Raw genomic sequence first — 11,427 nt, forward strand, 5'->3', positions numbered from 1 at the left:
ACGTCCGGCTCTTCGGCGGCAATTCGGCGGCGGGTCCCTCGGTCCCTCTCAGAGCGAAGGACCAGCCGCCGAATTGCCGCCGAAGACTGAAGCGGCGGCAGTAGAGCTGATTGCGATCGTGTCTTTTTTTTTTTTTTTTTTTGCTGCTTGGGGCGACAAAAACCCTGGAGACGGCCCTGATGGTGGCTGAAGCGTGAAGGGGCATACGAATGTTTAGCATATCTGGCATGTAAATACTTTGCAATGCTGGCTACAAAAGTGCCATGCGAACGCCTGTTCTCACTTGCAGGTGACATTGTAACTAAGAAGCAGGCAGCATTATCTCCTGTAAATGTAAATAAACTTGTTTGTCTTAGCGATTGGCTGAACAAGAAGTAGGACTGAGTGGCCTTGTAGGCACTAAAGTTTTACATTGTTTTGTTTTTGAGTGCAGTTATATAACAAACAAAAAAATCTAAATTTGTAAGTTACACTTTCACAATAAAGAAATTGCACTACAGTACTTGTATGAGGAGAATTGGAAAATACTATTTATTTTGTTTTTTACAGTGCAAATATTTATAATAAAAAATAATATACAGTGAGCACTGTACAGTTTGTATTCTGTGTTGCAATAGAAATCAATATATTTCATAGATTCATAGATTCTAGGACTGGAAGGGACCTCGAGAGGTCATCGAGTCCAGTCCCCTGCCCGCATGGCAGGACCAAATACTGTCTAGACCATCCCTGATAGACATTTATCTAACCTACTCTTAAATATCTCCAGAGATGGAGATTCCACAACCTCCCTAGGCAATTTATTCCAGTGTTTAACCACCCTGACAGTTAGGAACTTTTTCCTAATGTCCAACCTAGACCTCCCTTGCTGCAGTTTAAGCCCATTGCTTCGTGTTCTATCCTCAGAGGCTAAGGTGAACAAGTTTTCTCCCTTCTCCTTATGACACCCTTTTAGATACCTGAAAACTGCTATCATGTCCCCTCTCAGTCTTCTCTTTTCCAAACTAAACAAACCCAATTCTTTCAGCCTTCCTTCACAGGTCATGTTCTCAAGACCTTTAATCATTCTTGTTGCTCTTCTCTGGACCCTTTCCAATTTCTCCACATCTTTCTTGAAATGCGGTGCCCAGAACTGGACACAATACTCCAGCTGAGGCCTAACCAGAGCAGAGTAGAGCGGAAGAATGACTTCTCGTGTCTTGCTCACAACACACCTGTTAATACATCCCAGAATCATGTTTGCTTTTTTTGCAACAGCATCACACTGTTGACTCATATTTAGCTTGTGGTCCACTATAACCCCTAGATCCCTTTCTGCCGTACTCCTTCCTAGACAGTCTCTTCCCGTTCTGTATGTGTGAAACTGATTTTTTCTTCCTAAGTGGAGCACTTTGCATTTGTCTTTGTTAAACTTCATCCTGTTTAACTCAGACCATTTCTCCAATTTGTCCAGATCATTTTGAATTATGACCCTGTCCTCCAAAGCAGTTGCAATCCCTCCCAGTTTGGTATCATCCGCAAACTTAATAAGCGTACTTTCTATGCCAATATCTAAGTCGTTAATGAAGATATTGAACAGAGCCGGTCCCAAAACAGACCCCTGCGGAACCCCACTCGTTATGCCTTTCCAGCAGGATTGGGAACCATTAATAACAACTCTCTGAGTACGGTTATCCAGCCAGTTATGCACCCACCTTATAGTAGCCCCATCTAAGTTGTATTTGCCTAGTTTGTCGATAAGAATATCATGCGAGACCGTATCAAATGCCTTACTTGAAAATGTAGAAAAACATCCACAATATTTAATAAATGTCAATTGGTATTCTATTGTTTAACAGTGCAATTAATCACGATTAATTTTTTAATCGTGATTATTTTTTTAGTTAATTGAGTGAGTTAACTGCGATTAATCGACAGCCCTACTATTAATTAACAAAAATAATATTAATAAAAAATTACAAACGCTGAGGTAATAAAAAAACCACAACCCCCAATATGCACCACCCGCAGGTACTTTTCTGCGCATGCTCTCGTGCCTACTCTCCTTCCGTCTCTCTGTCTGGAACGAGAACTACCACTCCCGGCATGCCATGCGCGATCTCGCGTTGCTTGTGCCTACTCTCGTGAGAGTTGGCCCTATAAGCCCGTGTGAGGCGGCCGAGCAGGCCCTTTTCGCTTCCCTTTTCCCAAGATGGCGCCGAAGGCGAAGAAGGAGGGTGAGTGTGAGGGGGGACCGCGGCCGCCGCGCGGGGCGGGGGGCGGCCGCCTGGCTCTGCCCGCTCCCCGTTGCGGGGCCTGCGCCCCACGTGCGGCTGCCGGGGACCCCGGGGCCGGGCCGGGCCGGGCGCGCAGTGCGGGGAGCACCCGGCTAGGCCCAGGGCGGCCTCCGGATCCGCGCGGCCCAGCGCCAGCCCCCCCACCCGCGGGGGTCCCTTGGAGCCCGGCGGCTTGGCCGTTCCCGGGGCCGCGCTCTGGCGCGGGGGCGGCCTGGCTGAGGCGAGGCCCGGCCCGGGGTGGGGGGAGGGCGGCCTGGGCATCCCACGTGGCGCGGCAGAGCGGGGCCGGGCAGGGCCGGTACCGGGGCCAGAGGGAGCCGTGAAAATCTGACGGGCGAGCGAGGCACTTTCGCAAGCGATGGTAACGGGGACATGCAGCGTTGGGGGGTCCCCGGCCCAGGAGCAAGACTCGGCAAAGCTCCGCCTTGTCCTTCCCAGGGCCCCTCCGGGAGTGCACGATCATGTCGCGCTCGCCAGGCGGGTTCGTGTCGCTTGGCTCATTCAGTGAAGGGCAGCTCCTGGATTGAGCGGGGTTTCGTCTCCACTCGTAGGATCTGTACGGGGGGGTGTGGCAACCCGGGGCTGAGGGTGCGGCCTAGTAGGCTGCCAGTGTGCTGAATGTGTGGCGGGAGTGTAAAGTCCCTGGTTGTCGAGGCCAACAGACCTGCTGCTGCCAGCCTCCTCTAACCAGCCTGTTCTTTGTAGCTGTCCCCGCTAAGACAGAGGCAAAATCCAAGGCTCTGAAGGCTAAAAAGGCCGTTTTGAAAGGAGTCCACAGTCACAAGAAGAAGAAAATCAGGACATCTCCCACCTTCAGGAGGCCCAAAACTTTACGATTACGGAGACAGCCCAAATATCCTAGGAAGAGTGCTCCTCGGAGGAACAAGTATGTCTGTGTGGTCCATTTCCTTTAAAATCTGTTTCAGTATATCCAGTGAAAGGTCTGGACACCTTCCCCCCATCTCCATCACACTTGAGTTTCTTGATCTAAAGCCAGCTTGGTTTTAGTCATCATCTTATCAATTTTTTTTTAAATACTTCACTTGTTAAATGTAATGTTTATATTGGAGAATCATAAGTAAAATACAAGCTAGTAGTTTTAGGTCAAGTCTACACTAGAAAAGGTTGATTAGTTGCAGAACCAGCAACCCCTCCTATTGCAGATGCTGTTTATACGGCAAAAAAGTGAGTGAAATAAGCTATGCTGACAAAAGCACTTTTTTACTGGTGTAACTGCATCCACACTAGGGTTTTTGCTGGTATAAAGATGCTGCAGAAAATTACACCTTGAAGCAACATTGTGAACAGATTTCTAGTGTAGAACTGGTCTCAGTGAATGGAAGAGCTGTGTTTTGGAAACTGAAATAACGATGTCTTGGCAGCTTTCTTAATTACTTCGCTTTTGTAATGGATGTTTGGGGTGCAAATGATGATTCCATGCGACCAAAGCCTGAGAGCTTGTGATTACAATCTTACTAGTGACTGATGTACCCTGAAGTTTCCTAGAGCTACAGTGACAGTCTGCTGTGTGAAGGAGCTTTCTCTAGCATACCTCACTGCTGCTAGTGTTCTGTAACGCAAATGCTTCTCCCACACAGGCTTGACCACTATGCCATCATCAAGTTCCCTCTGACCACAGAGTCAGCCATGAAGAAGATAGAGGATAACAACACCCTGGTCTTCATTGTAGATGTCAAGGCCAACAAACATCAGATCAAGCAGGCTGTCAAGAAACTGTATGATATTGATGTGGCCAAGGTCAACACATTGATCCGGTAAGTGACACTGGGTTAAGTGGGAGGGAAATGGAGCACTTGTGGGTGTAAGATGTTTCAAAGTGCCCTGGATGGTGTTTAAGCAGATAATTGATTTAAAAGTTTAAGGGAAAATGTACCTGGCTTGAATGAAACTAGCAGGTACGTGGAACTGGAACCCAGAAGACTAGCTGTGTGTGTGTAGGGGGGGAAAGACTCTAATGATACAGAGAAATCTGAGGTTTCTGATTTATTCATATGCTTCCTCAATGCTGTATATAAAGACAGTTATAGCTGAGTTTCTTGGTTTGTAGGTTACAGTATGTGTGAGTTGCAGAGTTCAAGATCTGTCATGATTTTGTTGTACAATCTTGGCTTTGAATCTGAGCATGTCATGGTGGAATATGAATTGTAATCACTGGCTGAAAGGAGTAACCTGCAGTACTGAGGTACCAGCCAGTTGATCTGAGCAGCTCTTTTGGAAGCAACAAAGGGAATTTCTTTGTGCAAATGATGGAAAACTACTTCAACTGAGTACAGTGATGTTTTCAAAGGAACCACTGATGCACAACATGATACTGCGCAACTGGAAAAGAAATAGGGAGTTGTGGGTACTAATGCTTCATGCTTCATTGTAGGCCTGATGGTGAGAAGAAGGCTTATGTCCGTCTTGCTCCAGACTATGATGCATTGGATGTAGCCAACAAGGTGAGAATGGAGACTCTTGAATTTTCTCATTTTCATCTGCCCTCTCTACTCTGCCCCAGCCAGACCCTGTTTTGACATACAGCTGAGATCAGGGCTGTTATCCTCGGAGGGTGCTGTGCTGAAGTAGGGCAGTAATTCCTGCGCTCCATGTGGAATTGAATTTCTCACAGATTCTTAGTAGAATTCTTAGGGTACGTCTACACTTACTTCCTGGTTCGGCGGCAGGCAATCGATCTTCTGGGATCGATTTATCGCGACTTGTCTAGACGTGATAAATCGATCCCGGAAGTGCTCGTCGACGCCAGTACTCCAGCTCGGCGAGAGGAGTACGCGGCATCGACGGGGGATCCTGCCTGCCGCGTCTGGACCCGTGGTAAGTTCGGACTAAGGTACTTTGAATTCAGCTACGTTATTAACGTAGCTGAATTTGTGTACCTTAGTTCGAAGTGGGGGGTTAGTGTGGACCAGGCCTTAGTGGTCACTGGGCTAGAGCCGTTAGACTTAAAAAGCCTTTAGGACGTTTCATACTAAAGTGGCTATTGACCCTGACCTAATAAGAAATGACAGGAAGGGGAAGAGGTATCATAATTGACCAGTAATGTTATCGTTGGCTTCCGTCAGAAATGTACTCATGCAGGGACTCTGGGATATTGATCAGCAGCTAGGAACAAATGGCTCTGGAGCAAATTCATTTAAGAATGAAGGTTTTGGTCATGCTCACAGCCCAACATTTTGCCTCCCTAACTTAACCAGCACTTTCAGCTGGAAGAGTAATTCCTCACTTACTCTCTTAATAATGCTGCATAGAGGTTGCTGGCAAAGAATGTCTGTTTATTCCCCTTTTTCCTCCAAGGAGAGGGGCTATATTGCAGTAGGGGTCAGTGATCATGTGTAGTTGGTCTGGGAAATACTTTGGGATGAAACATGCTCTATAAATCTTGCTTACAGTCTCTTAACGGGGGAATAAATCTTTGCGCTATTCTAAAAGAGCTTCTCTGACACAACTTAAGCTGTCCAATGACTTGCCAGGTGTTGAGTAGAACATGCCAAAACACCACACATTATACAGATACTCCTGGCACTTGCTAGGCCAGGGTAGAATTTTTGTTGCTGGGCTGGGGGAAGAGCAGTTAGTTCTACAGCGGAATAGGAGCATTGTGCCCCTCAAACCAGCCTCGGGGCCTGCATCTTAAACAGGATGGTCAGAAGTGGGGGTAACAGGCATTTTAGTAGGGCTGTTGTGCGTCTTATTGTGCCAGGCTGTTCTATGTTAAATGTTCATCTACTCGTGTTTGTTGTAGGCAAGCTTAGGTGCTGCAGGAATATTGCATTAGCTTTGTTTGAGCTAGGGCAGACAGGATGTTTGCATAGGACTAGAGCTTTTGGGGGGAGATGGATTCATTGCCACTGTTCTACATCTTGGAATCTCCATCTTCATGTGGTCAGGGTTCAGGCTGTAACATCATTCCTTTTGTTTCCTTTCAGATTGGAATAATCTAAAGTGCATCCACCAAGAGCTGGGCAGATGAGATAATAAACTTTGTAAAACCACTTGTGGGCTCTTGTGTTCTGTAACGGAGGGCTCTCTGGGAGACTTTTGGAGCACTTTGCACAATTTCAGTGGCTTGAAGCATACATAAAGACTGTATGGGGCAATAGCTCAGTTTCATGCAACATTACGGAAGTGGAAGACTATAAATGCCATTTCCGAGGTGGGACTGTAACGCTATCCCAAACACCTGCAGCATGGCAGGCTTCCCAGGAGCGAGTCTACAGGAATTTGGTGGTGGTGAAGCACAGGAAGAGGTACAGGGACATCTCCACCCCAGCTCATTATTCTCCTTGCACAAGACTTAAATCTCTGTCTGTTCTGTTCAACACGCGGCTCTTGTCTTACCCCTGGCTACTCTTGCAACACATTGATGCTGCTTTAATTACATGGAGTGTAAATACCAATGGCTTCTGATGCTGCTGTTCCCACTTTACCCCTAGGCTCAGTCAGACCCTGTTCAAAGTGCTCTGTGCAGCACGTTTCACAGAGAATAAAAAGTTCTTCATGGATCAGGGCTTCATCCTTTGGCGGGTTGGTTTCATTTTTTTGCCTGCTGCTGCTGCCATTGTGTAACTCAGTGGTTCTTAAACTATTGTACTGACGACCCCTTTCACACAGCAAGCCTCTGAGTGTGACCCCCCCCCCCACATTAAAAACACGTTTATATATTTTACACAATTATAGATGCTGGAGGCAAAGTGGGGTTTGGGGTGGCGGCTGACAGCTCGTGACTCCCCATGTAATAACCTCATGCTTGGTGTAGCTACTTCACTGATTTCAAATGAGACCTTTAAAGAAGTTCTCCGGTTCAGTTCATCTGGTTGATCACAAGTGCCTTCACCCTGTCTGGCTTAGCCAGATACCAGCTTCTCTTCTGTCAGACGCATATGTGTTTTAGTGGTAAAAATAAAGTCAACTGAAGGATGTTCCTGGGAGATTCCAGTTGCTCATGTACTGTGGGGGTGGGAGCCATGAGGGGAACCAAGTTTGTTCAGTACTTAGGGAGGTGTTACTGCACAGGGGGCATTGCATACGAACCAGAGCCAAGGGTGAGAGGAGGGCTGTCTTCTGACAGTGGCTGAAGGCCAGAGACTTGTAAATAGGGGGCAAATAGATGTTGCCCTCGCAGGATCTCCTGGGGGAAGATGTCTGTCTTGAGGGATAGGCAATAGTATCTTAAAACCTCTCCTTAGTTTTAACACTGCTGTAATTAGCCTCTGTTTACAATCTAGTCATGGCCATTGCTATAGTATGTGAGCATCTCACAATCTAACCATGCTTATCTTGTCACATGCCTATAAGAGTAGTAACTTAACCCCACCTTTGAGCCAGGTGCCTGAGGACCAGAGCTCAGAGACTGGTGGGTCCCGGATGTGATGCCTTCATCTTACAACCACCCTTCCTCATTCCTACTCACAGCCTGAGTTGGCTCTTTCCAACTACTCCGTTATAGATTCACTAACACTACAATGCCCCTTTGATTACCAGCCCTTTAAAAATAAGGTTCATTTGGTTTTGTCTGGCATGAAGTGCATTATCCCTGCTGCAATACAGGGCTTAGTTCCCCTGAAATGCACTATTTGTGTTGTGCTAGCATTGAAGGCCTTAATTAGGTTCAAGGTGCTAATCCGGGCAGTCTTAAAACTAGCTGCTGTTGCTAACTGGAAATGAGGGATTGCCATCAACAAAAATCTTTAGTTGAAACCAGCTCTTCAAAGTGTTTGAAGAATAGGTAAGAATGTGGAGTGCTTACCTGTGGTAGGCAGGATGTGGATGCAAAGAACAGAGATGCTAGAAATATTCTTGCCTAACACCCCCCAGTTGTGAAGGGCTGGGGTACAAGGATAGGCGCTGGGACAGAATGGCTGAAAGCCCTGACCAACCAATGAGTGATTATCCTCTGCCTTGTGAAGTCCCCCCAGCAGTTAGACGCTGTTCTTTGCTTCCTGCCCTAAAGTGCTCGGTATGGTGACGTTTGCATTCCACTGTGGAGTGATCGGCACTTCAGCTAGGCAATGGTTTGTGTGTGCATGCTGACGCAAAAGTGCTGTGTGGATATAAGAGCTCTAAGGACCTTTGGGCAACATTGGGGTTTTGGGGCCAAGGTGGTGGTGTGAAACCTATTCTGATCTGTCACTTAAGGCTCAGACAGAGTTGCCACTTCAGGGGAGGTTTCATGCACTGGGATGCCTGAGAGTCTCAGGCAGTAGAACTGGATTTTCAGGGTAATTCACCCCAATGTGCCTCTGGCTGAGGCTCAGCAAATGACATCCTTTGACTTTAGTTCTCCCCAAAGAGAAGTGTGGGGGTGGTTATATGGAAACGGTGGTGCTGCTGATGGAAACCATCCATTTGATGTTGGTTATTACTACAAGCCAGGGGGTGCAGTAGCACCCCTAGTTCTGGCACCACAGCATGGAAATAGTTAATCCCTTTTTTGGTAGGAATGATTTGACATTTCTAGGGGAGAAAACAGCTTCTAAGCAAGGCACGTTCTGCTGTGAGAGAGACGGAACGTTCCCCTCTGCAGAGGACTGGCTGAACCTATAGAGGGAAAGTGCACAATGGAGAAACTTCAAAACCAGCTGTCTGCACGGCCACACCTTGGCTGCCTCCATGCTGTGCCTGGGAATCCCTCTGCAGAACTAGCCCTACACCAGCAGGGGGGAAAGGACTTAGCTTTGGGGTGAGGCTCTGGTGGGTACAGTGAGATGCAGAAGGCAGGTGCCAGACTCCAGGGAGAGCATTCCATGGGGCCTGACTGGCAGCTAAGGCAGGGGAGTGTTAGCTGGGCATTGCAAAGGAGAGCTTGGATTTTCTTCTGGTCATGACAGCTCCCCAAGGCTGTGGGTGCCTTTGAGAATCCAGCCCAATGCACGGGGAAGCCCCTTGGCTAGCCTTGCCCACACCTGTACTGTGAGTTCCTAGAGCTGGCCCCCTGGAGCACTAGGTCTGCTCTCCAAAGGTGGCCTGGCCAAGTGGCCACATTGGCCAGCCAGAGTCAGCTTCGTGCCCTGAGCCTCATTCTCCACCAGGAGGGCTGGTGTGAATACTCTGGTTGTAAGGAGGCTGGCCAGAAGGCATGTGACTCTCTTTATTTTCCTTTAGGGCTGAGTGCTGCTAGACTGTTCTGGGCTGGGCAAGGCGGATGGGATGGGATGAGAGCGGCTGGCCCTTCTGCTCGCATCAGGCAGGCAGGCCCACGATGCTGCTGCTGCTAATGCCCTGGGGCTGGGCCAGGCTGCTGCTGTATTATGTATTGCATTCGCCCAGGTGAGTGCAGACTATATAGGAAGAACCAGGAGCCACTGAGCAGCCACGGGCTCAGACTCCTGGGGCAGAAGCCCTCTCTTAGCTATGGAGTTTGAGAACCCTGCCTCTGTGCATGCAGCACCGGCTGCTGTGCCCCTGGCTTCATGAAGCACAAACTTCCAGCAGGCACTGCACTGCCCACTTAGAGTGATGGCAACAGGGGTGAGCTTAGATATGACCTGTCATTCATTATACCCTGCTCCAATTGGCAGAGAAGGGCACGTGACCAAACAGTTTCCTGCTCTTGACTTCCAAGCTGCGTGTTTGGCTGCTGCCAGCGCAGGGAGGAGAGTGAGGGGTGGTGCCAGGGGGAGAGTGCAGAACAGGAGAGCCAGGCTGGCTTCCTCCATCTTCACCTTTCCCACAAGCCACGGCAGCATCCTCCCCTGTCTCCCAGGGACACGCAGAAGCTTGAAACAGCGTCAGCCAGGGGCCTTCATTTGAGCAAAGCTTCTGTAACCCAAGGAGGGCCCTCACGAAGGAGAAGCAGGTATGTAGACGGGGCCAGAACTGCCATGCGTTTGGGGCCGAGAGGAGGCAGCTGCATTTCACGTAATCATCCATAGCCGTGCTTCATTCAGCCCAAAGGCCAGTGCCACTCTGGCATAGCCCCTAGCTCCCTGCAGCTTGATTGCTGACCCCCCTGGTTAGCCCTGGCCTTGAGTGCAGGGGTCGTGGTGGATAATGGAGACCCTCTAGCGAAAGGCCCAGGGAGCCAGAGGGAGAATCCAGGCCTCATTTCCAGCAGGGCTGCTCATGTTGGGGCTGCCCTTGGGACCCCCCCAGTCCCCGTTTGCACTGCAACACACCGAGCCACCTTCCCAGCCAGGCTCCAGGCCAAAGATTTATTCTGGTAGCCAAGTGCACGGTCTCTGTCTGCAGGTGCCAGCACCAATTTGCCTCCCCCGTGCTGCACAGGAACTCCCAGAGCGCTGGCCTTTCACACAAGCTGCACCTCCAAGGCCAATCAATCAGTTAGCCATGGGTGTGGAGCAGCCTGTCTGCAAGCAGCCCTGGCTATCTCCAGCCAAGTTCTTACCCACTGCCCACCAGCATGACACCTGACCCCATACACAGCTCCCTCTCTGCTCCAGAAGTTAGCCCTGCCCTGCCCTGCATTACGGCTGCAAAGCAGTGACCCAGCAGCATGCATCTGCCCTGGATGGATGCAGGAGGTAAGATGAGGGAACGCACCCAACTGCGCATGAGGCCTCTGGCTAAAGGTGAGTCCCAGGCTCACCACTCCTGGATTGGACCATTGGAAAGGGGGCAGCTGCGCACACCCCACTCCTGACCCAAGAACACTAAGGGGTCACTGGATTATTTTTAGATAAGCCTTGGAGCCCAGCCTACGACATCTGCCTCATTGCTTTGGGTGGAGTTGCAATAGCGTGAATGGAGCTGCCAGGCCAGTTTCTCAGCTCTGTGGCTTGGTGCATGGCCGCTCTGGTTGCAGGGCTAGCCTTTGTCCTGGCTGGGTTCTCCACAGGACGAGCCAGTCACCACCACCGCCTAGGGCCAGTGTGAGCTCTGTGCCCTGCTGTGTCCTCTCTTCAGCAGAGTTCCTTGCGTTCCAGAGCCCTGGTCCTCCCTGTCTGGCCTGTCCCTAGATAGCACCAGCACTGCCCAACGCAGCAACTGGGTGACATTAAAGACTATGCTCCACAATGCCCCTCTCCTCTGCCCCTTTGCTCCTGTCAGTCCACGTCTTCCCTTTCTCTGCAGCCTTCATTGTTCAATGCTCTGCCCACCCTGCTAACCGCCCCCAGAATCCTGCTGACTTCCTCCCTTCTGGCTTCACCCATAGCTTCCCCCCCCCCCGGTT

At 49.6% G+C, this 11,427-nt stretch overlaps 1 protein-coding gene and 2 non-coding genes across 3 annotated transcripts; all 3 read left to right on the forward strand.

Annotated features, from left to right (window-relative positions):
- The first annotated feature begins 2,116 nt into the window (after positions 1-2,116).
- Positions 2,117-6,797, forward strand: RPL23A (ribosomal protein L23a). The gene is made up of 5 exons (XM_065418127.1): positions 2,117-2,216; positions 2,982-3,162; positions 3,875-4,051; positions 4,669-4,738; positions 6,224-6,797. Exons 1-5 carry the CDS (start codon positions 2,192-2,194, stop codon positions 6,236-6,238), a joined length of 468 nt encoding a protein of 155 aa, XP_065274199.1. The 5' UTR covers positions 2,117-2,191; the 3' UTR covers positions 6,239-6,797.
- Positions 3,696-3,768, forward strand: LOC135891089 (small nucleolar RNA Z17). Its single transcript, XR_010562237.1, has one exon. It is a non-coding gene; the product is annotated as a small nucleolar RNA Z17 (small nucleolar RNA).
- Positions 4,535-4,599, forward strand: LOC135891088 (small nucleolar RNA SNORD42). Its single transcript, XR_010562236.1, has one exon. It is a non-coding gene; the product is annotated as a small nucleolar RNA SNORD42 (small nucleolar RNA).
- Positions 6,798-11,427: the final 4,630 nt, after the last annotated feature.

Source organism: Emys orbicularis, chromosome 17 (genome assembly GCF_028017835.1).
Source record: "Emys orbicularis isolate rEmyOrb1 chromosome 17, rEmyOrb1.hap1, whole genome shotgun sequence".
Lineage (NCBI taxonomy): Eukaryota > Metazoa > Chordata > Testudines > Emydidae > Emys > Emys orbicularis.